General features: G+C 40.4%; 1 protein-coding gene across 2 annotated transcripts in view; it reads right to left on the reverse strand.

Annotated features, from left to right (window-relative positions):
• LOC146683794 (retinoic acid receptor beta-like) overlaps positions 1-26,640 on the reverse strand; it is a 165,191-nt gene that overhangs the window by 80,429 nt on the left and 58,122 nt on the right. For both annotated transcript variants that reach the window (XM_085447045.1, XM_085447044.1), the window contains exon 2: positions 18,806-18,954. In XM_085447045.1, the coding sequence (XP_085303171.1) occupies positions 18,806-18,954 (149 nt within the window). The remainder of the gene's footprint in view (positions 1-18,805; positions 18,955-26,640) is intronic.

A 26,640-nucleotide genomic window follows, 5' to 3' on the forward strand; every position in this document is an offset into this window, starting at 1 on the left:
CGTGTTGAATTCCACTGTGTGGAAACATCCTGTATGAGTGGCTCTTTGCGTTGCCCCAGTCTTGTTTGCTCTAGGTGTAATTCCTCCATATTAGTAGGGTTGTCTGTAATGCATCTCATTTTGCTTTCTTTTCAGTGTCATAAAGCTGTTGAATTATATTTGAAATAGTTTTTCAGCACAGCAGTTGAAGAAAGTTGGATCACCTGACTCTAACTGTAGCACATTTTCTAACCCCCAATCTTCTACCAGTGATAGTGGTCTACAGTCCAGAGCAATCCATTTTGCAAGAGAATTTGTAAGTTTGTCTGACGTTGACTTAATAATTTTGGTCATCAAGGCAGTCATTTGATCAAGTTTGGGCAGCTCCCACAGTTTCTGTGCTCACGGTAACATCTAAATGCTTCGGTGGTATGCAAACCACGCTTTTATCAAGGCTTCTGTTGGGTAGTCTTTTGAAATGAAATTTGCCTCGATGAGTCCAAGCAACACGCTTTCTTATGATTCTTTGTAGCTCTGATGTGTGCATCAGTGTAATCAGTATACCAAAAAATCGTGCATTGACAAATGTTCCCCCTTGCTTGGAATGCAAAGTGCAATTAAATGCATTATTTTTTAAAACACGTTAATTTTTTCAAATTAATTAATCGCAATTAACGTGTTAAATTCCCACGCCTACATATATTGTTCAGGCAATCGTCCAAAATGAGTCAGTAAATAATCTTAAATCTTTTTTTGCATGCACCACCGAAACGTGTGCAGCAGACTGTAAAGGACATTTACAATTCAAAAATTCCATGGCCATGTTCGCATCTATAGAAATTTTGTAAAAACATCAAAAACATACACCAAAGGAGCACTATAACATATGAAAACAATCGAAAAAAGGCATAAAACAACTTTAAAAGTGAAAAATTAACAGAAAGAGACCCCCCCCCCCACAATAACTGTATTATTACCACAAGGGGATACAAAGAAACCAGAACAAATAACATAAAATGAACACAAATAGCTGCAAAAGCACAAAGAAGTATCTCCACAAAATGCAAAGTTACCACAGAAAGATCCAAACTGACCCGAAGGAATCCACAGTGTCAGAAATAACCATAAATCAAAAAACTAACAGCGGCTTCTTCGCAACATAAAATTCTATTGTGTAAAAAACAGCTTAGCTCTAATGTCATAACTTGCACCTTAAGCTTGATTGAACAGATATAAATAACACTCACTCCAAAGGTAAATGTGTTTGCAATGCCAATAACGGCCCTCTTCACACCAGAGCTCTCTTTATTCGGTAGATAAGGCCATGCAGATGAATAATTTTGAGTACAAGGGACAGAGACCCAGCCACCTGGGAGACAAGGCCACTTCCCCCTGGACTGATATACTGCACCTTAACCAAGATCAGTATCGAGCATCTTGTTATTTTAATGGGCCAGGGATAGGGTGTCACAGCCATGGTCTCAACATCTCAGGCCTTCTCATTTACAGATTAAAAAACGAAAGTGCTGCCCATTAAATATTTAGATAGAATCCAACCCTTGCTCACCTGGCCTACCCCTTCTCCCTTCTCTCACTCATGCGCAACCTCTCATTTACTCTTGCTTTATCTTTTACTCTCCCTTTTTTGTTCTTTATTTTACTGGTTCTACCTTCAGCTGGCTGTTTATCTCACTTGCCTCACTGGGCCATGGTGTTTTGTGTTGCTTGAGCATCCAGTACAGTCAAGAGGTAGGGATAAGTGGGGGTGGGTTGTTGGGATTAGAGGCACAGCAGTGTATTAGGATTCATGTTTAATCGTGTCAGCATCTTACAGCTATCAGAAAACGTGAGGGGATTGGAGACCCAGGGGGTTCCTGAAAAATGAGGAGAAGGGAGGTTTGTGTGTGTGTAGGGGTGACACACATCACTGATTTTAGGGACGGACTGTGGCTGGCTCAAAGTAAGAAGACAAGAAATTATGTTGTGTTTTTCTGTGGCTGTCTAGAGAGTGCATTGCCACCTTTTTGTAGCTGTTTTCTTTTAAACACTTTGAGTTCTTTCTGTGGTTGTTTTTAACCTGGGGTCAATGTTTGGTCAAAAATGAAGAGCTTCAACTAAATTTGAGTCTGCAATTTGTTTTTATTCATGTCTTTAAAGCTATTATGCAAAACGTTGTTGCCTATCTAAGGCTTACGATCACATAAGGTCCATATTGAGACTCTACTGAACACACACCATCTGGGTTCACCAACCACTGGGTCCTTGAACTGTTGCAGCTTTGAGAATGTGTAGTTTAATTAATTCCCTTCCAAACTAATTGCCTAAAGTTATGGGCATATTATAATCATATTATAATCATATAATCATAACTCTGTAGAGCCTGTCCCAGCTACCACTGGGCAGAAGTCAAGGTAAACCTTGACTGGATTTCAAATCAGTTACATAGAACCATTCACGATCACATCAACACCTACCGCCACTGTAAAATTAACCTGACATTACAAGTACAGTGCATCAAAGTCATTGTCTTTGTTCATCAGCCATATCAACTGAAAATACAAAACAAGAGGACAGAAAAGGTACACGAGCACAAAGACCTGCATTGTTAGTGTGGAAAACACGAAACTTAAACAGATAAGGCACAGACAAATCACCAGTCACTAACTAACACAGAAAAAGGGCACAGCCTCTGCTCTTCTATTTATCTCCACACCACACCTGCCAACCCAATCAGAGCATATTTATCCACCTGAGCATCCAAGAACTGTAATTAGACCAGGAGATACAGTAGAGACAGGAAACCGAATAAGGGTCAAATCAAAGAAAGAGCAAGAAATACAACGGGAACAGGAGCAGGAAGGAAAAAGGAGAGAAAGTTAATTGGAGTCCTCGGCAGAGGACCCGTGTGACTCACCCAGCCTGCTTTGAATAGCTGCAACAGAGAACCAGAGACTAAGCGTGAGCCATCAAAAGACAACAGAGAGAATAAAGAGGTTTCAGATCACCCGGTCCCACAGACATCCCACTGTGGCCCTACTGTTCTGGTCATTCTGGGCTTGTCTTTCGGCCTGGACCTGCCGAGGGCCCTAATAGTGATCAGAAGCCATCTTTAGGCTACCTCACTCTCAGCTGTGCTCAGTTACACATAAACACACTCTGCATAGACTCAAACTAGATTAGATTATTTGTGTTCAAAGCTATTGCCGACCTGTCCAACGTACTTCTTTACAATAACAGGCCAAATCTTTTTGGTACTTTTGTTGTGGTGACAGATTTAAATTTTTCTTACTAGGTAATTCTAACTGATAATAATTTAGATTATGCCTTTACACACCTACCACTTTGATAAAACATCTTAAAGACTTTCAGATTCATCTAACCAACTAATCTATGTATTTCCAAAAAATATGTTTTTTATTTTATTTCTTAGCTTTGTCTGCCATTCGCTTCTAGTTAGGTAAAGAACAGGATAGTTTTTATTTTATTTTGTTCTTTTAGTTATTAATTTATATAAAAAAATATCTCTCCTAATGAGAATCTACCCACAAAGTGTACACTAACCAAAGCAACCAAAGATCTAATTCCTGTCTGAGCTCAATAGACTTATTTGAGACATTTTAGTATTTTAGTATGAAAATTATTGACTATCGTAGGTTTAACATTCTGCCACATTAGTATTGATATGAACGCAAAATAATGACCAAACTCAATTATGTGACACCAGGACACATGCAACTTTAGCAAATATAGACATTATGGTAACACTTTCTATTACTGCTCAGTAATAAAGGGGTAATAGTACAGTAACAAGGGGAAAACAGGAACGTAATAATGTGGTAAAGTTATCACTATGCAATTACCAAAGTAATAACCACCATATCCAAGTAATATCAAAGATGCTGTGAAAGCTACAGTCCTATACATATGAATCTAATGTATTCATATGTATTACTGTAGGTCTGTGGGTTTAATCACCGTTAAAACCTTTACTTGGACAAAGTTAGCAGGAATCATCTTTGAAACTTTGTAGCAGCTCCAGCATTGTTTGTTTTACACAGAGAAACACAAAGAAACGAAGTGTACTAGACCATACCATTTCAAGGCTATTATAATATTTTTCATATTTAAAATGAAATTATATAAAATACTGTATTAATTCATTAATAAAAAAATGTTTACCTTGAAAATATATTTGAATATGGAATGAAAGTACAATCAAATGGTTTAGGTTCTTTTCTTGACAGATGTTGTTTGCAAACCAAAGCGCAGTTAATTTTGAAAGACGTGTTTTTTGGTCAGTTCCACTAAACGCTGTAAATTTGATTTAATTTTCTGATAAGGATGCAATTACACCTTGAAATCAGTTAGCTTCTGTATTAATAGTAACAAGTATTTATTATAAGAGAATGGATGGATGGATGGATGCATTATTATTGTGCTGCCCATTAAAAGGAATTAGAAACGGACCTGCATTTTATATATTTTTCATTCTTACTGGTCACTGAGAGAAGGACCCATATTCACACATAAATACACACAGAATATTCTACATACTATCTATAACCACTTTATCCAGCTCACATACCCACCAATGGCCATAATCACCAATTAACCGAACTATGTACTATGTACTATGGGAGAAAGTTGGAAGACCTAAAAAAAACTTCACTTCAGGATATGTCCATGCATACTTCATTATTTTACTGATATATCCTGTTATAAATATGTTAACCAGCAGCAGTTCATTTCTTTCACAGTGTGTTTGCTGTTGTAGACTGGTCACATATAAGGAGGATTGCTGTTTCTTTCTTTGTTTTATAGAACTTGTTAGCTTGAAGCTGACCTGATGTCATTATGTTGTTACCAGAATAAATGTCTCAGGCTGTGTGTGTACTCACACAGTGCCAGAGATCGAGCAGACAAGAAGTGAGCTGCACTAAGGAGAGGAGAGATAAATCATGCGGTCTTGTAAAAATGTAAATGTTTATTACACTTAAATGTTTGAGGTCAGGTTTGGGTTTTTCCCCCCTTAACAATAAACACCTTCTTTTATAAACTGCATTTTGTGTCTACTTGTGTTTGTCTAATATTTACATTTGTTTGATGATCTAAAATATTTAAGTGTGACAAAAAAAGGGACAAACATTTTTTCACACCACTGCATCTATTTCCTGTCACAGCTCTGACATTTTGACCTTCTCCATTTTATTTCTTCCTCTCTATTACTGCCTGGGCTTATTGTATGTTATACAACGTTGACAAATCACATTATGGAGTGTGTGTTAGCGCAGAGTGAGAGAGACTGTAAGAGAGAGATTATGGTGACAGGCAGAGAAAGGCCCGAGCAGATTCATGTCCTCTTTTGGCTCTGCAGTAAACTATTGACACAACTGACCTCTTCATCTCCATTCTGCTACAGAAGCTGACTGCAGGGAGTAAATAATGATATAAAGAGGAAATTGGAAGAAGAGGCTGCAGTGCAGAGCAGTCATAATAAGAAAGGAGTACTTCAGAACACATGGGATCCCAAGTGTCTGATGAATTCAAAGACACCTCACCAATCAAAGTGAAAAAGTGATGCAGCAGGCTAGTCTGTTTTGCAATATCAGGACGTGATCCTGATGAGATGACAGATGTTATCGTGGGACACACCCACATCTGGCCCAGGATATCACTGAGCTCCTGGCAGCGTCAGTTGGACTAAAACATGATGTCCCAGAGATGTTCTATTGGATTTAGGTCAGGCAAGTGTGGGTCAAATATCCTTCATCCTCCGGGAAGTGCCTGCATACTCTAGCCCAGGGGTCGGCAACCCTGGGCACGCGTGCCACAGTTGGCACGCGAAGGGTTAACTGATGGCACGACCATAGCTGGACTGGCCATCGATGGTGATCTTTCATTTTTATGGGCCGATGATGATTTTTTTTTTTTAGTAACGATTTAATAAACAATGAAAGATGTTGGACTGGCCAGATGCTGGCAGATGTGTAAGAATAACTCAGTTGTTTGGTGTCGGATATGGCGGAGCTGGGGTGGTCCAAGTGTCAGGTGAACTGAACTTCAGATAAGAAGTTATGACCTGCAGTCTATCTGGGTCAGATATACTACTGATATTAGATATTAGATATTACTAGCTAGCATGATGGAGTTTATATACAGCTGGGTGGGTGCTATGATTTTACTGATAGTGAACTTTATTTAATTCATAAGGTTAGTTAGTAGAGTTTCCAACCGTCCCGTAAAAAATGGAGTCGTCCCGTATTCAGAGAAAATGTCACGCGATTCCTATTGAGCTGAAAAGGAACACAGTTTGTCCCGAACTTCAGCTACGATGAAAAAAGATACAAAGCTGGATTTATTCTGCGCCTTTACGCTGTCAGCTGCCTCTTCATCTCTAATTCAGTCATGAAAACTGATCAGTGATCAGCTGATCGGCTCTCTTGTTTGTTTATCACTCACTTTGCGCCGAAAGAGGAAACCAGCGGATGTCGCGCTAAACAACAGCAGCACGTTTAAGCTTGATCAGCTGTTGTTAGAATTTATTTAATATTAATTTCTAATATCAGCTGATGTTTGCTGGAGCCACAGCTGTGAAGCTGCTGGTCATGATGTCGGTTTGAATATGTGGTGAGAGGGAAACATGAAGATGAAACCAGGAGATGTCCTTACTGAATCATCAGAGCTGTGATGGAGAAACAGGTTTACCTTTTAGGTGACATGAATGAGTTGAAGTTATGAACTGTTTCTGAGAGACAAATAACACCAGGATCCTTTTCTAAGTAGCTGACAGCTGGTAACTGTGCAGGGGCGGGGCACAAAGAAATACTTTTCTTTCTGATTCTCATTTAAAATGTCTCGCTTTTATTAAATAATTATCTGAATCTTACAACCAAAGTTTTTATCTGATGTAAAATGTATAGAAATCATACATATACCAACAAGACTGTACATCACTGTCACAGCAGCGTTTGTTTTCATTCAAAGGCTTTATGGCTTTTCCTATAATACCTGGGGGGCTGGTCTCTAGTCAAAATGTCCATTTATGTCTCAGTCCAGCCCTGGACACGACACGCAGTGAATTAATCTGAGCAGGTGCATTAAAAAGCAAATGGCCGGGCCAGCGGAGCACATCGCAAATTAGCTCGCATAGACACATTAGTTGTACCACTTCTTAATGATGGGATCTTAGCTAACAACCCCAAACTACCAGATTCAACTTGTAATTGGCTAAAAATCACTTAGCCTACCGGTGAGAGGGACGTTGCTAGCTGTCAGTTTTTTCAAACGATGTTGAAATTTCCACATTCCGACCCTTCAAATGCTTCAGCAGCTGTCCACTCAGCACAGCAGCTGTTAATATAGATCGTAATTAAATTTATTGCTAATGCAATTATATGGCACATTGACTTCTGAGGAAATTTTAGATGGCACTCGTCATCAAAAAGGTTGCCTACCCCTGCTCTAGCCACATAAGGAACCCGCCGGTCTAAGGTCTGACAGTGGGTCAAAGATTATAATAATAATAATAATGTATATTTTATTGATCCCTGTGGGGAAATTACTCTCTCTGCATTTGACCCATTCACTCAGTGAAGCAGTGGGTAGTCAGGGTCCTGTTGCCTAGCCTGTAGAGGTCTTTGTTTCCATCCATGGATATGCCTCCCCAGACCATCACTAACCCGCCACCAAACCAATCACTGCGAACGATGTTACAGGTAACATAACCCTTTCACGTCTGCCATGTGTACTCAGCCGGTGTTGGACCTGGTGCTTTATTGGGCACTACGGTCCCAGATAATAAGCACAGGACCCACTAGAGGATGTCAGGCCCTCAGCCACGCTCATGGAGTATATTTCTGATTGCTTGGTCAGAGACATTTATACAAGTGGCTTACTGGTGGTTATTCTATCACCTCAAGCTACTTGTAGTAACCCTGACCTTGACCAAATGCAAAGCTAGTGAAAAAAACAGACAGAAAAGGAAAGTGTGTCAGTGGTCTCCAGCTGTAAAGCCATTCCTGTTTGTCTCATTGTTGTTCCCCTAGTGCACCTGTTATTTTCATTAACCCCAAAGCAAACACAACTGATTAGCAGTGTACAGTTAACTAATAAGCAGATTTAAGAGTGTTGATTCGAAATCGGTAAAGAAATACACGGATGCAGTATTGTTACCACATTTATATACATGTATCCATCCATCCATCACTCCTGTTTATGTGTTTGTTAGTCAGCAGGATATCTAAAACCACAAATATGGATTGGTTATTCTGAAGCATTTTTCTCCTCAAAGCACTTACACAACATGCTTCATTCACCCATTGACACAAACACTTTTTTGCACCTAGGTGTTGCCTATCTGACATTTAAACTCCAGTGAACAAATCGGAGAGCAGCCTGGGATTCAGTATCTTGGCCAAGGATACTCTGAGCATGGAGCAGCCAGGGTTCAAAGCACCAGTCTTAGATAAACTACTGCACTTCCTGAGCTACAGCCACCCCAATATGCAAAACACCCTCTGAAAAGAGCAGGGTTTCATTTATTTTCAGTCCAGTGTTTACCTGACCATTTGTTGAACCACTGAACACTGACATATGAATTATTTAATGGATGGATGGATGGATAAAAGAACACACTTGACTTAATGGCAGAAAAAAACAATTTGTTGTTGCAAAAACATATATTTTGTTCCCATTTCTTTAGCTGAATGTATGAAAATCCCAAAGATAAGACAGTTTAATGGGAATACAATTGTATTTTTGCAATAACAAGATATGTCCCAAAAGAGATATTAGCCAAAAACTTGCCATATATTAGCACGGCATGAAGTGTGTCTTAAAGAAAATTGAGGAAACTGGAAAAGGGGAAGACAACAGAATGCCTAGAAAAAACTCTAATGCAGATAAGTAGCATTTGAAAATCATGTCTTCAAGAAGCAGGAAAAAATGCAGCATCGACCCATCACAAGACCTGGGAAATGCATCTCTCATTGTTTGCCATGGCATCAGCAGCAGTGTTTTCAGTGGAAAGCTGGCTGTCAAGAAGCCATTTGAGGGAAAATAGGAGAAAAAGGCTGAGGTATGCCAAAATAGATTCAAACTGTAGCATCCAAAGACGACCTCTGGAGTGTCCTCCATAAAGACTGAAGAAATATTCTTCAAGACCACGTAAAGAAATTAAAAGACAGATTGATTTTGATCATCCCAGCTCATACCTGACGCCCTGATAAGGATAAGTGGAAGAGTATGGATGGATGGATGAATGTGAACACCTGTTATACTTACGAAAGAATACGATTTTAGGCGTCAGCCTGGAGGGTTTCCTGGGTTTTGCCACGCTGGCATGTCAGTCAGCATACATCCAGTAAAATCGATAGTAAGCTGAGTCCTAACTTTGAACCTAAAAATCTAAAATAGCTGTGGGTGAGGTTCTTCCCTTCTGTGGATTTGAAGGTGAAACACAGAGCAGAGAGAGTTCATAAAGAGATGAGGTTAAGGTCGCTCGCTTGTCAAACCAGTTCCATCAAACATCCTATTGTGTCGACGCTCCAGAACCCAACAAACAGAAGGGACGGGGTGAGCAGTGTAACGACTCAAAGTTTTGTCTTCATTCACGGCCCAGTCATTGATGACTTTGTTCAGTGGTGTGAGGAGTCTTATCTCCAGCTGAACATATCTAAAACAAAAGATATGGTTGTTGATTTTAGGAAACAACACAATGGGCACGGAGTCACTTTAATTAAAGGTCAGAAAATAGAGCAAGTACAATCATATAAATATCTTGGGACCATAATAAATGAAAAACTGAACTTTGATCAAAATTGCAAATCAGTTTGTACAAAGGGTCACCAGCACCTTTATTGCCTTAGGAAACTTGTTCATTTCCACATTGACCAAAAAATTTTAACTTTGTTTTATCGTTCTTTTATTGAGTCTGTTTTATCCTTTTGTTTGGTGGCATGGTTTGGTCAGACCTCTGTCACAGAGAAAAACTCTCTGAATCAGATAGTGAGATGGTCCAGTCGTCCGATAGGTGAGCCACAGTCTTGTTTAGCCTCCCTGTACTCTGAGCAGGTACAGAGGATGGCTTTATCAATCCTTAAAAATGGTTCCCATCCTCTAAGGGGTGAATTTCAGCTTCTTCCCTCAGGACAGAGGTTTCTATTTCCGAGATGCAGGACAAAGCGTTATAAAAACAGCTTTGTCCCCGTTGCTGTCACTGAATTAAATAAGAACTGTTTTTGATTCGAAATATTAAAATTACTATATATGTGCCACAGTGAGCTTTATATATTTACTAGGTATGTGTGTTTTTAAAGGGATGCCAAATGCTGTCATTTTTCTGTAAAGCAAATTTACCTTGCCTTTGGGTATAAATAAAGTTACCTTGACCTTGACCTTCATCCCCAAACACCTGTCAGCACTCATGACGCATTTACAAGTTCAACCCATCTTTCTTTATGGCGAACTGAGAATACATCCGGTCTGATTTAACTGTTGTGTTCACTGGTCATATTTGTGTCTTAGGATTTATTTATCTAGGCTTTGATTCTTACAATTAATACAATGAAAGTCAAGATAACATTTCATGAAAAATACATATTTGACATTTGAACTAATATTAATAACTATATATTATTAATATTAATACAATTTGAACTAATATCCACAATGAAGACTATGTTAAATCATGAGACTCTCCATAAATGCATGTGCCACCAGGACACCCAGGTCCACAACTGTGTAATTGTTTCATCTGATCTGCAGCCGTATGTTCTGGACACTCAGGTGAAGAGACGAGCCGAGCTATCACCTGATCACCACCTGGTGATAAGTTGGATCAGGTGGCAGCGGAGGATGCTGGACAGACCTGGCAAACCTTCAGTAAATGTATTGTGAAGGTGAGCTGAGGGCGCCTGACAGAGGCCCCAGTTCGTGAGATCTTTAACTCCCACCTCAGGCAGAACTTCAAGAGCATTCCAAGGAACGTTAGGGAAAACTGAGTAGGAAAGGGTGGAAGAACTGTTTTACTACACTGAGTGTGCAAAGAACAACATTTTGCTAGCTCAACACTGTATGAAAATATAAAAAAGGTAAACATATTAAATAGAGACAGAATAAAAGCACCCACCACTAAGGGATGGTTCAGGATCACCTGAAGGTTTAATGCCTCTAAAGTAGAGAGGGTGTCTTTCTCCCAAATCTAAACTAGGAGATTGCTCTACAGCAGAGGGGGCTGATAGCTTAAAGCTCTGCCTCCCATTCTACTTTTGAAAACTCTAAATATTCTCTTCATATGTAAATAGTTCTTTAACTACTTCAACAGAAACTGTTGTTTTCCTATGTGACACGGTAATTACAACATGTGTTGCACCTATTTCCTTTTCTGTGACCATCCTTTAAAGATTCTTGTTCCATGAAAAGGACGTGGTACTTGATTATAAATAAAAGGGCTCACATTTCTAAACATAAGGGTTTGCATGTAAAGGAAAACTGACAGTCGGCACTTTAACACTCTTGGAAAGTTGTAGATATTTCACCTTCAGTTTCAGAAGGACATGTCCCTTCTCAGCAGGGAGTGTAAGGAGTGACTGAATGTGACTTTGGGTCAATACAGAAGACATTGTCATCTTTTGCATATGCATGTGCTTCTGGAAGCCCATATGCCTGCACCCGATTTTAACAATTCAAATCAGCTCTGCTAACACAGTAGCCCTGCCATGACAGAGCAACACACTGACTCAGTTATAACACAATCACACACTGCAAGAAGGACAACCACCATCTATTAACGTTGTTTTCCCACACATGTTCATTGGTCTGGTGTTAAAATGTAGTGTAAAAGTTTTAACAACGAATTAACTGACACCTGTTATTAGAAATATTCTCAAACTATAACTTGCAGTTACGTAAACTACGAAATAATCAGTATGATTAAAAATCTAGACATCAGAAGTTCTAACATATAACATGAAGATCGTTCCTGCCCTGTTCTTCCTGTTCTCCTTGTGTAGTTGCCTCCTACTGTTTCTACCACACTGTGCTTAGAGACACAGCAAACCTTGCAACTGTAGCTATGGACTTCCTGATTGAACTGGACTACATGCGTGACTTTAATGGACTGCTTGTACCATCTCATGTTACCAATATCACCAAGGACATTTGCAACCATTTGTTTTAATAAACAGTGCATTCCCCTCTGACCTCTGGCATGCACAAGTCATTTCCGCCCAGAAAACTGCTACTCACTGCATATTTTTCTTTTTTCTGACCAATCTCTATAAACCTTAGAGATGGGTGTGCAGCCTATCCTGCACCAACAACCTTTTCTGTCCACTGAACATTAGTCTGAGAGTAACACTGAAACATGTGCACATACATGACATCAACAGTGAACAGGTGTCAAATGAAGATATTGTCTTAGCTGAGGACCTAAGCTGCTTCAGGTTTTAATACTGGATCTTTTTCCTGCATGGCTGAGATGGTTTGGACATGTGTGGAGAAGGGACGGTGGATGTGTTAGAAAATGATGTTGAATATGGAGCTGCCAGGTAAGAGGAAAAGAGGAAGATCACAGACAACATTAAGAAATGTGGTGTCTGATCTGGTGGGACAAGCACCCCAATGCAGCAAGTCTGGATCGGCTCTTGTTTTGAACTAACCCTAATCTGACCCTATGAGTATTACCCAGCAGGTAATGCAGAGTTAATAGAGCCAATGGATGGGTGAGGGGACTCGCCCAGTTCTAATTATCTCTCTCTCCCAGGTGTCTACCCAGCCTGCTCTAATAAAAGCCGGGAACCTGAGTAGCCTTGCAAGCCCAGTATCTATCACCCACACCTGTTTCCGTAGCTCCCCCCTAGATCGGGGCACCTGGTAATAACTGGGTTAAAGTTAGGGGCCTGGCCAATCGGCCCCAGGCCTCTGTTCATTTTAATGGGCTAGAGTAACCTGGACCAGCTATTCACACTAAAATGGATTAATACTCTGTTGTTACCTTTAATGTTTCACAAAGGGTTAAAAAGTAAATGTCCACAATTTAGACTTTAACTGTAAGAAATTTAGTAGGAGCAAAGCAAAAACAGAATGCAATAAAATTCTGTTTTTGTACTACTACTACAACTAATAATAATAATAATTCTAACAAAAATCAATTCACCTAAAATATACTTTGTAATCTTTGGAAGGAGAAAGGAGAAGGAGAGCATGTACAGGGCTGTTGTGACAATTTCAACACAATTCAACTTTATTTACATAGCACCAAAATCAAAAGGAAAGTTGCCTCAATGGGTTTTATATTGTAAAGTAAAGACCCTACAGCAACAGAGAGAAACCCCAACAGTCAAAAGACTCCCTTTGTGTAAGCACCTGGTGACAATGGGAAGGAAAAACTCTCTTTTAACAGGAAAAAATTTCCAGGAGAACCAGCCTCAGGGATGGGTGGCCATCTGGCCCAACCAATTTTCAAGTGAGGGTAGGAAGACAAGGCCAAACACACACTGTGGAAGAGGGTCAGCGATTAATAAGATCAAGTAAATAAATTCAGAATGGTGTATACTAGCGGTGCAACGGATCAAAAATCTCACGGTTCGGATCGGATCACGGTTTTAAGTCACGGATCGGATCAATTTTCAGATCCTTAAAAATAGAAAAAAAAGACAAAATTTCAACTTGCCATTTACTTATTTAAGTATTTTTTTGCCTATTAAAAAACATTCAACTGAAGACTCATTCCACACACTTATATAAAAACAAATTAAGGTGCAATATGGACATTATGGACCATGTTGGGCAGCCTCTGCATCCTCTGCACACGGCCATAAACAAGAGGAGTCTGTTCAGTGACAGGTTGCTTCGCCCAAAGTCAAGGACCAGCAGACTTAAAAAGTCCCACACGCCATCAAACTGTTTAACTCCTCTCTGGAGGGGAGAGGGAGGGGAAACAGGGACAAAGGAGGGGGAACAAGTAGCTGTAGTGCCTCTTCACTGTGCAATAGTTTTTGTTAATATCCAAAGGTGTAATAGACTCACAATACTTGAAATGTGCCGTTCCCTTGTATTCTTATTCCTATTTATTCTATTTATCCCTTTTGTATTCTCTGTATTTATAAATGCATATGTGGTATATTTCTGCTCACATTCTGTAACTTCTGTCGGTGCTGTGCTACTGGAAACTGAATTTCCTGGAGGAACCCACGCGAGGGATAAATAAAGTTTCATCTAATCTAATGTAATCTATAGGGCAGTGCAGGGCTTTGTATCTACCACTCCGCTGTGATATAACGAGCGGTCACGGTCACGTGGCTTTCCGTTGCCCTGGAGGTCGTAGTTGGGCAACAGAAGATGCCTGGGACAGTTCAGCCATAACTTTAAACTTCTCCTGCTCATACATGCTTGGAACGATCTTGTCACTGAAGCGGACGCGCAACGAGATATCATAGCGTGGCTCAAGCACGTTCATCACAGTTTAAACCCCTTGTTTTTCACAACAGAATACGGCCTCCCATCTGCAGCTAAACACCCAGTAGCTTCTGTAATAGCTTTAGCCCGGTCGGACTGGGCACCAAAGGGCTGCTTAAATGCCGCAAACTCCTCTGCTCCTCCACTTGGACCTCTAGCGCTGACCATAGCTATCGCTTGACAGACCCACCACGCCACCATACAGATACTTTTTTTCTTTTTCTTCGGATCACGTGCGTGCCGAACCGTGGAGTTGATCCGATATCGGTTCGGATATCGGATCAACCATGATCCGTTGCACCACTAGTGTATACACAATACATGGTGAATGAAAAAGGTGTGCGAAGAAATACTCAGTGGATTATGGGAAGTGCCCAGCAGCCTAAGTCTATTGCAGCATAGCTAAGGGAGGATTCAGGGTCACCTGATCCAGCACTAACTATATGCTTTATCAAAAAGAAAAGTTTGAAGCCCAATCTTAAAAGTAGAGATAGTGTCTGTTTCCCAGATTTCATAGAAGACTTTTAAAAGTTTACTCAAACATTTCTCCACCGGGCCTACACACAGAATCTCCCACTGTCTGCTTTTGACTGTATCTGTGGCTCTAACTGGCACATTCACTGAGCAGTAAAACATCTTCTTTGTTGGCCTGAAGCCTGCAGCTGTACTGCATGCTTGTTGCACCAGCCTATAAGAGGGGGCTTGCCCCATGCACTGCAGGGAAAAAAGCTTTTGTCACTGAGACAGAAAGATTCATTGTAACAAATAGAATACAAAAACCCCCCAAAACATGCGGCCATGATTTTAACATCTTTAACATCAGAGTTAGTAACACTGTGAAAAAGGATATGCTCCATTCCTGATTTTCTTTTCTTTTGTTTCTTCTTGTTTTCCATACTTCTTGTGTGATGCCGCACTTAATGTGAGCTTTCCTTAAATCAAGGTCACAGCAAGAAGGTCAGAGGTCATGACAGATCTTTATGATGAGACATAGATGTAATAGGAGCCTACACAGCACTTAGTTTGACCCAGAGCATTATCATTCCCAGCGCGTAACCGACGATTTCTCACTGTCGTCGGTATGTTACACATTGGGATGAGGACATGTTGGATCACCGCCTCTCTAAGTCCAAAAATCCTTCTCATACCACTGCTTCAGTTACAAAGAGAGGAGGGGGAGAGGTCATCACGTAGTTGGACTGCATGGAAAGGAAAACTGCAGAACTTGACAAGAAATAGTACAGCCCACCTTCAACAAATACATGTGGATTCCTCAGAAAATATTATTATATTACTCTGTTACTGCTCCTACTAACAGTACTGTACACCAATCCATTAAAAACGTTAAAGAAGCACACCAAACTCCACACAGGCCTACTGAATATTGTTTGTATACGTGTCTATCTGCATGCAGGTGTGAGCAGTTGCCTAGCAACAGATATGAAACTGCTGCCAGAGCCGATGTTGGGAGGAGTTTCTAAAAGTAGAACAGTGGCAGACAGAGACGGGGCACGAATACACTTGTGTAACAAAGGAGTGGTAGACTCAAATTAGGAAAACAATCAGATTTTCTCACTTAACATCTTTTTATTCCTGCAGATATATAAAAAAATTACTTCATGGCGTTTAAGGCTTTGAAAACCAACATAAACAAAACTAAAAATCTATACACTACAGAAATTATTTTTTTCACACATTTGTTAAATCACAAATTAACTTTGATTAACCACATAGGTCCTGTCCAAATTCACGGGCTGCATCCTCCTGAGGAACCGGCCTTCGCGGTCTACGTGGGCCGGATCCTCAGAAGGTCGGGTCACCGCTGTCTCGGTGGAGTTTAATAAACTCGGCCGTCTGCTCCGTGCTATCTAAAATATAACAGGACACTGGAGTAAATTCTCGAGCATCTCATACTTCTGTTTAATCAGTAGTCTATTTGAAGTTTAGTCAGCTGTGTGAAAACCAAGGAGGAACCCACCCGATGTATTAATAAAGTTTTATTTTATCTAATCTAATCTAATAACTTTAATCTCAGCCAAACCAATTTACTCACGAACAAATAAAACACTGAAAAATCAAATCAAATCAAATCACTTTTATTGTCACATCACATGTGCAGGTACATTGGTACAGCACATGTGAGTGAAATTCTTGTGTGCGAGCTTCACAAGCAACAGAGTTGTGCAAAATACAATAATGTAAACAAGCAAAATACAAGAATGGCTGCATCTGAAACTAATAAATATATGTACAATATATAATAGTATATGCATTTCTGGATGTGTATACTAAATATTTTTCTACGTGTGTGTGTGTGTGTGTGTGTGTGTGTGTGTGTGTACACATATTTTACAAATTAAATAGAGTAAACAATAAATAAAATATATAAAATAAAATATACAGAGTGAGACATGTGCAAAACAGTGGCGTTACTGTACAGTATGGAGTGCATAAAAAGCCCAACAATAACATTTTAGGTTGTCTAAGTGACTTATATATTACGTTTAACCTGAGTAGCAAAAGTCTGCAGTGATCTGAAAATGATGTGCCGGGAGTTGTGCCGTTCTCGGCGGCTTCAGTGACCCTCGAGCTCCCGGCTAGCTATCGAGCTGGTGGGTAACAGACGTCTCCGAAAACGTCGGCACACTTTTGCAAATATGCGATATCTTGATAAACCGAGCAGATATTTGAAGTTTACAAAGCTACTTTCTCACCTGAAAATATGTTAAAAGTTTATTTTGTGACCCAGAAAGATTAGTAAGAGTAATTTTAAAACTTAGTAGCGGCCGCCATTGCCGGAAACTTTTTTTTGTCTGGGCCGCGCTATGAATTCTGGGATATGGTGGGCCACAAAGGACACACCCGACCCATCCTTCAAATTCGGGGAAATGAAGGATGCATTTGTCGGCTGCATTCGGAGGAGTCTACGACTTTGGACAGCCTTCGGCGCGTCGCTGTGACGTAATCGGTCTACAAATGCGGCCTCAGGAGGAAGCAGCCCATGAATTTGGACGCGACCATAATTTGGAAACACCCAGGCCTGACCTGTTGAATCAAGGAATACATTCAGACAAAGTCAGGTGGTTCCCTCAAAAAGCACAAAAAGCAAAACACATCCCGCTATGATCTAAAGAAACGAAAGAACAGAGGAGAAACAAAGTCACTGACATCTGGAATGCCATTTAGAAGGTTTGGGGATTCGAGCGAACCAGCACGATAGTTATTATCTGACAATGGAGAAAATGTGGAATAGTGTTGAATCTTCCCAGGAGTCGTTGTCCTAAAAACAAAGAGCTCAAATAGCAAATCAACAGCTCCTCCAGGAGCTCACAAAAGAACCAAAACAACATCCAAGGGCCTCAGTCTCAGTTAAGCAGTCACAGTCATCGTTCACGATTCAGCAAGAAGAAAGAGACTGGGATATTGACAGAATTCCAAGGTGAAAACCATTGCTGTCGCACATTTGAATCAAGAAAAAAAATCTTGATAATCTCTAAGACGTTTGGGAAAATTGTCTGTGGACTGAAAAGACAACAGCAGCTTTTTGGAAGTTTGAATCCCATTCTATCAGGAATAAAATGACCATAGCATATCATAAAAGAACATTACACTAAGAGTCAAACATGGTGGTGGTAGCATGATGATTTGGGACAGGGCCTAAACAACTAGCCATAAGTGATGGAACCATGAATTCTGCTCTCTACCAGAAACTCCTCAAAGACTTACGCGTGCTTGGGTTATACAGCAGGAGCATGAACACATCACACCAGCGAATCCACCTCTTAAAGGCTTTGGAGTTGCCTAGACATGACCTTAAACAAGTTGTATTGAAAACCCTCAAATGTGGCAGAAATAAAACAATGTCCAGTTACTGCAAATGCTTGACTGCAGTTCGTGCTGCCAAGAGTGGCACAATCACTTAAGGGACCATTGCTTTTTCACATAGGGCCAGGTAGTCCTGGGTAGTTTTTTTCACTTAACAAAAAAATCATTGCATTTTTTATTTACTCAGGTTATCTTTGTCTATCATGAAACTTTGTTTGATGATCTGAAACAAATGTGCACAAAGAAAAGAGAAAATAAATATTTTAATAAAAAAAATAGGAAGGGGGCAAATACTTTCTTTTCATAGCACTGTATCATTGTCTCTCAGTCTTGCTGTTACTTACGAGGCAACATGGCACCCACAATGGAAAAAATAGGTTTAAAAGTTAACAATTAAGAAACAAAAATTCCATCACAAGGTTCTCAGAAGGCAAAAACAAAGGCAATTGTGTGTAATCCTCTTCAGCAAAAACAACCCTGGTCTCAGCATGGCAGAGAAACAAAAAAGCTCATTACTTTGTGTGACAAAGTACAAGAGTCCTACCTTGCAGCCCTCGCAGGCACTGACACCATAGTGGTATCCAGAGGATTTGTCCTGGCAGACGAAGCAGGGCTTGTACACCCTAGGAGGGGGTGGTGGGGATGGTGGGCTGGGGACAAGTTCCTCAGAACTGGTGCTCTGTGTTTCGATGGCTGCAGGGATTGCAAACAAAAAGAAGGAGATGAAGAAGGTTGTTCTGCTAAAATAACTAAAATAATTGAACAATTTGGAACTAGAAAAGAACTTTAAATTTTAACCTACAGGAAACTAAACTGGTCTCACTACAATTAGGTTCTTTGGGTACAGAGAGAAAACATTAGCTACAAATTCCACATATAAACTTTTATACATCACATTCTGCTTTCGAGTATTTCTCATGATTAGTTTGTGTGTGTTGCTTGGTCAAAATGCTTAATGCATTTCCAGGGATGGTTCATTTTCATTTAAATTACCTTCTCAGCCAAGTCTTTGATCTAGAAAATATAACCATTTATCAAATTGCTTGATGAAGTATAACCAAATGAAGATATTTGAAATGATTTTGGTGATACAACTGAGTAAAAGTCACTATTGTTTTAGAATAAAAAACTAATTGTCTACTACAATAAGAAATAGGCACTGCTCGTATTTGTACTTAATTTCTTATAAGTTACTGAAGCTCATATTCATGAATATCTTTCCAACCAACGTGCGTATGTGAACAGAAACTTACTAACTGATACATGATGTTCACTGTGTACTGAAAACCAGGACTAAAACGGGTTACAAGGATTTACAACCAGAATAGTGAAAAAATAGGAAGTTCTTTTGGTTCAATCCAAGTTAAATTTCCCATTTTATTTTAGTCAAACTTGAATCCACCAAACAGACACTTGTTAACAAATTCCTCTTATTACAATTAACAAACAGCATAGGCCTTTCTTGGAAACATCCATCTAATTTACTCCAAAATATTATTTCATTTTCAGATAATTATGAAGGAGGGTCCAGTAAATTAGCTGAGCACACACAGAAAAGAGATGGCTATAAAATAAATGTTAAGCATTAATCATTAAACAGCAGTGTTTATGGGAGATGTGCATGTAACATGCAGATAAAATACCACTAACAATGCTACAAGAGAGAATTTAGCACCATCAATAAAAATGCACCAAAACCATGATGATTGTAGAGACCAAGCAGCTGTCCACACACATACACAACCTTTCTACATAGAAATGGGAAGCATTCCATCCAGCAGATAAGATTACATTCTTCTGTAGTTCATCAGGGTAAACCCAATTACCAATCTTGAGAGACCAGCTCAGACCAGCTTATAATTACTGGACCCTTGTCCCTGTATGGAATTCCCTGGTGATTTAATCTGATCTTCCATCACACTCACCGTTTACTTACAAATTACAAGGTTATTCCAAATTATACAATTTGGGGTATTTATATTTAGCTGTACTCTTGACTATTTATATTTGGGCATTTTACTATTACTTTGTTCAATTCAATTGCATTTTTATAGTGCCAATGTACAATGCACTTCCAACTTGGTAAGGACAGGGAGACAAGCACTGATTTTCATTTCATTGCTTCCAATGCTCCAGATGGTTTCCCTGTGAAGCTGGCAGAGAGCAGGTTAAAACATTTGCACATAAAGCAGATGTTCGTTGAGACAATCTGCTGGAGATGAGCCAGTGGTCTGACACACAAAGCCACTTGATAAAGGAGGATCAAGAAAACAGACACTTGTGCATGCTCTTATATATTTACAGTATGAGTTAAAGACCAGCCTGGGTTGGAAATTATTTAAGGAAGAATTTTGAACTTTCTATCTCCATTTTTTTGCAAAATTCGCTCATATAACCAAACCACAGATAATACATATAGATACTTGGAATAATGCATTAATGCAGTTGTCTTACATACATCATTCTACTGTGTGGCAGCATGTCTATACAAGTTATAACTAGTCATACTACGCTGAACAATTTTTTTGCTGATTTTCAGGTGGTCTATTTTGTCCAAATCTCTAGATACTTGTACTTACATGATATGAGAATATCAGACAGAATAAATTGTAATAATGTTGTCTGTTCAGCACAATGTGTGTGTCTTGTGTAACAAATCACCAGCCCATAACAGGTGCTATTGACATTATTACCAGATTTCGGTAACAAAAAATCCAAATCGCACATGCACAGAAATCTAACCATAGATGTCCATAAGTTTTGTGTATTAATAAGAAATAAAACAGGGGAAAACTATTGAACACATGAAGAAGGCAAGGTGCAAAAAAGCATGGACAGTCATGACACCAGCAGAAATCTATCAGTAATTAGAAAGCAGTCATGCAAATTAATATCAGCTGGTTCAGTCCCAACTGATGGCCAATAAAAACGTGTCATTACCAACATGTCACACAAGAAACATCTCATGATGGGTAAAAACAATGAGCTCTCTCAAGACCTTCATAACCTTATTGTTGCAAAAACTACTGATGCTACTGGCTCCTGTGAGCACTGTTGGGGCCATAATCTGGAAGTGGAAAGATCATCATTTCACCATAAACCACAATTAGATGCCCCCCGCAAGATTTTAGACAGAGGAGTATAAAGAATTATCAGAACAGTTGAAAATTGGGCCACAACCACACCTGATGCATGCAAAGTTTCTTCACGTATCTTGAAGCTGTCCCCACCAACACAAAGTATTAAATATATTTCAGTAAGCATGTTAAAGACTATTTCCCTATGTCATTTCTCATAACTTAACCCATGGACATCCATGTTTTGATTTCATTGCATCTGTGGATTGGATAGATTGTTACCAACAGCTGAGAATTTCATTTCATTTGTAACTTATAAGACTCATATGTTCAATTCGACTGCATTTTTATATTGTAATTGAATTGAGTTGCACCCGTGGGGTTGCAGAGGGTGTCTGCCGTTTGAGACCTTGGATGAGTAGCGATAGCTGAGGCGATGAAATGGTCAAGCAAGGCGAACCTGTGAGTGTTTTGGCAAAGAAATTGATGCCGCCCAGAAATCGGAATGCAAAAGATACAAACCTAGACGTGATTGCAATGTCAAATAACGGGAAGGGAAGATTGAAGTGATTGTGGAAGAAACGGAACATGTTCCAAGTTGCTTGCGGCAAGACTATTGATTATAGCTTCTTGGGAGAGGTCGATGAGCTCTGCGATGCTAGGGTTTAGATCACGCATTTTGTGGCTGAAAATGGAGAACTAGTGTCAGAGCTGACAGCCATGCATGAGCAGATGCATGAGGGGCATGATGGAAGGGGAATTGCTTTGGCCTTTGTTGATTATGTGAGCTACAGTGAGGTTGTCTGAGTGAATGAGGATGGATCTTTTTGACCATTTGTGGCCCCACAGTAAGGCTGAGATGACCACTGGGTAGATTTCGAAAACAGCTGAGGAAGGCAGGAACCATTCCTGGATATAGTGGCAGAACTCAGGAGGCCATGCTGAAGTGAACCATCTTCTGCCATAATAACCCCCAAAGCTGGCAGAAGGGGCAGCATCTGTGTAAAGCTGAATGTCATAAAAGAAAGAAATGCCAGTCCAGTTAGCAAGGAGAAGTTGCCAGAGTCGCAGTTTGGCTTTGGAAGAGTTTTCTAGCGTGATAGTGCTGCGGAGTGATGGTTTAGATGCTGCAAGTGAAAGCAAGTGAGAGATAAAAGAGCGGTCTTGAGGAATTATCCATAGTGCAAAGTTTAAGTAAGGGAGGCTAGCTGTCGTTTGGAACATGTGGCAACGAGGAGAAAGTTTTGAAGGACAAAAGTGATTTTCAAGAGTTTTCAAGAGTTTTTCAATAGGCCCTCTTTTTTTCTGAAATTGGAACGCCAAGTTCGGAGAAGACTCATGAGCTGGCGGTGACATGGAAGGGGATATGACTAGGAAATTGTCAAGAAGATGAACTAAAAATGGCAGCTTATGGTTGTAGAAAAGGAACTAACATAGAGCTTCAGAGAGTGATTCAAACAGCTTGGGGCTGCTTTTGCAACCAAAGGTTAGCCTGACGGCGAAATAATAGACATCCCTCCACTTGACTCCGAACAGGCACCTGAAGTCAGGGTGAATTGGCAGGCATTTTAAAAGCCATGCACCTCTGCCAGCGATCTTAACAAGGGAAATGGCATGGTTCACTGTAGAGTATTTAAGAGAATAATCATCGCTGGGAACAAGGCTATTTATGCACGCAATATGACTACCATGAAGCACAGATAACTCAACGATTTTGCGCTTTTTGCCTGAATAATTTCTGTTGTGATGTCAAGTGGGCTGATGCAAAAGAGGGGAAAAGGCGGTTTAGAAAAGGGTCCAATCATGAAACCCTCCCTAACTTCTTTGGCTGTCAACTGGAGGTTTCTACAGGTACAAGAAACTGATGGCTGGGTGACAATGCCTGGGTGGAAACCTTCTGAAAAACCTTTGAATAAAAAGTTGACAAAGTCTGGGTTAGGGTGATTTTTTAAGGCTTCTTTTGATCTTGGATTCTGAATGCGTGTCGAAACGGGTAAAGCTAGTCATTGCTTGGGGGGCATGCTGAGCGGGAATTGCCGCCGTTGTAACAGGAGCAGGAGTGGAGATAGCGGCACTAACACCTGAGGCAACCAGAATCGTTGAAATTATTGCAAATGGTGCGGCCTCCTGGATGCATGATGGGTCTGCCCTTCCTATCTGTACCTTGTGGCAAAGGCATGCTAGGAATGGATTCTGTGTGTTTTGAAATTTCTGGTGTACATGTTGGGGCCAAGCAGTTAAGAGCGGATGTGCGGCTTATGGGCTGTGAATTATTTTGGGCTCAAACGATACAGGATGATACAGGAGCACCGCATATCTTGCAGGAAAGACAAAAACGGGCAGCGAAGATGCGACCAGAGTTCCTGGTTGAGACTGCCCCTGAATGTGTCCTGATCAAACTGTTGTAAGCAAACTGCTGCATGAGAAGCGAACTGGATGTGGTACTAGTTAAAGCCGGTGCCGCCAAATCATAGGGTGAGATCAAGTATTATAGTCAAGTACGTATCGAGCTCTTGTGTTTGGAAGGGGAAAGCGGTGCAGAGAACACCTCTGTATAGTGAAAAGGCGAAAGCAAACTCAAGCGCAGTGAGCTCCTTTGCCCGAGATGGGGCCGCACATGATGATGGGACCGTCGTGGCTGTCGATCAACCTGGGTGGAGTGGGCTGGTTGAGTGGTAGTAGAATGAGGTCAGCTAGATCTATATATTTACCAGCAACGATTTGTTGGCGAAGGTGAGCAGATACTGGGGAAGGTTTTGGAGCTGGTGGGCTGGGAAGAGGAATTGCAGAGGGAGGTGAAGAGGCCAGCGAAAACTGAGCAATATTAGTTTGAAAAGAGGGGTCCTGGGCTAAAAAACTTGGCCATGTGCTGCTTGGAGCTGCTCTGACGGAAGGAGGAAAAAGAACTGGGTTAGGAGGAGATATAGTTGGATACCTGGTAGTAGGAATGTAGGCTGAAATATTGTAAAGAGAAGCCGAGGTGAGAAGAACTTGCAACCCGGTGCCAGGAGGGTTTGCTGCAGTGATTAATAATAATAATAATGATAATGATAATAATAATAATAACAATAATAATACATTTTATTTAAGAAAGCGCCTTTCAAAACACTCAAGGACACTGTACACAAGCGATCACAACAACAAACATAACAATTTACAAAAAAAAGGATAAAACATTGAGCAAATAAATAAAATAAATTAAAGTAGCAGGATGGAAAAGTTTCCGTGAAATAGGCTATTGTGAATAGGTGAGTTTTGAGTCTTAAAAAGAGGGAAGGAAGTGATGTTTCTTATCTCAGGAGGAAGGGAGTTCCAAAGACGGGAGTGTTAGGATGCCTGGGTCGTTGACCCAGAGTTTTTGAGTTTATGATATTATTTATATTTTCTAGTTTTTGGTTTTTTTGAGTTCTGTCTTATGGTTTATGTCTCTGTCTTCTTTAGTTGCTCTGTCTCCCCTATCACCTGCATCCCCTTGTCTAGTTCGCGTCTATGTGTATCCTTAGTTCCTATATCCCCGTGTGCAGTCAGTGTTTGTGTCTGCCCTGGTCCCACGTCTCTGTTCCCTCTGTAGTGCCTACATGTGAGGCTGTGTCTTTGTTCAGTCTGTGTTATGTGTTTCCTGTTTTACTTTGAAGGTCTCTGTCTTTTCTCAGTGTGTTCAGTTTACGCTTCTTTGGTCTCGTCAGTTCTGATTTGTCCCAGCTGTGTTTCCCTCCTGTTACTCATTCCCTGATTGCTCCCTCTGTGTATTTAAGCCCTGTGTTTCTCTGTGTCCGTGTCGCGTTTACTTTGCTGTGTGTTTTGCTCATCCACCGGTGTAAGTTTATTTTGAGTTTTTTCTAGTTATATGATGTTTGCGTTCAGCATTAAAGCTGTTTTGGTTTAAGTTCTGTCTCCGGAGTCTGCACCTTGGGTCCTATTCCTGCCTGCACACAGCCACACCTAACAGGGAGGCAGAGCAACAGAAAGCCCTGAGAGAAAAAATTCAAACGTACAGCTCTGCTGTCACTTCCAACATAAATGAGGACAGAAAACTAAACAGCAGTGACGTTTGTAGGGTTACTGAAGTTGGACTAGCTGCTATATAATGATGTGCTACTTGATCGCTAGCTACACAGCTAAGTTAGCATAACATAAGGCGGTCGTGGCTCAAAGAGTTGGCAGTTCGCCTTGTAACCGGAAGGTTGCTGGTTCGAGCCCCGGCTCGGACTCTCTTGTGTCCTTGGGCAAGACACTTCACCTACCGCCTACTTAGATTATGTATGTTATACATACATCAAGTAATAAATGTTTAAGTAATTTTACTTTTTCAGCACATTGTATTGAATTATAACGTTTTACTCTTACATAGTTCAGTCTGTTGTTGTGACTTAAAATATAGAAGCAGCATTCTACACAAGAACAGTTCCCTATATAATAACCACAGTGTAATATTCTGTATCAAACACTTAATAACTGAAACAAGGTGTTCGCATCAGGTGAGGGCTACTGAAGCACAGAATTAATGTGCCTTAGCCTTCACCAGGCGGTACAGCACACTTCAACATACATCTAGAGGAAAAATACTTTGGTGCATTTGTGATGGCTGGGCGATTACACACTGAAGAGAGGCAGCCACAACAATTTAGCCCTGCTACCTATTTGAAACTCATGGCTGCTTCTAAGAGGCAGTGTGACCACCTGCAGACAGATGGGACGTATAAACATAGATGCATTACACCCCTCATTACATGTATGTGTGGAGGTGTGGTCATCAGTTAGCTACATGGGCATCAGTTGCGGGGGAGCCTTTTTCCATTTTCTGCGTGATTAAACTTTGAGTCGGCTTCTCTGCATGTTAACATATACAGAAAGCTCAGAGAAATAAAGGCCATTGACAGACAAGTGGGCACAGCTAGTGTGGCTTACGAACAGGGAGAGAAAAATGAGCGACTCCTCAACCCTTACCCTCTGGCTGAACCTGCCGGTTGGGTAAAAAAGCACAGGCTCCCTGCTGGAGTCTGCGAGATGAATAAGGGGAGGGACTGTGATTGGCTATCTATGAGAACTGTGGTTAGTGACACCAGAGAATGCTGATATGAACACACACTGCCTTTTACAACCAGCCAGTAAGAGAACATGCTGACTGAGAAGTTCTTCTCTCTTGGAATGGAGAACTCACACCATATACCTCCCCCTTAAAGAAATTAAAATAATTCAGAATAGGGCTGCAACCATTCACCAAGTAATTTGAAAAAGAATTATAAAAAATCTTCACATTTTTTTTGCTTCAATGCTTTTTTTTAATCGCACAGTGCCATAG

Source organism: Copadichromis virginalis, linkage group LG22 (genome assembly GCF_057382275.1).
Source record: "Copadichromis virginalis isolate Kocher_CV1m ecotype Utaka linkage group LG22, C_Virginalis_male_GT1.1, whole genome shotgun sequence".
In the NCBI taxonomy this organism is placed as follows: domain Eukaryota; kingdom Metazoa; phylum Chordata; class Actinopteri; order Cichliformes; family Cichlidae; genus Copadichromis; species Copadichromis virginalis.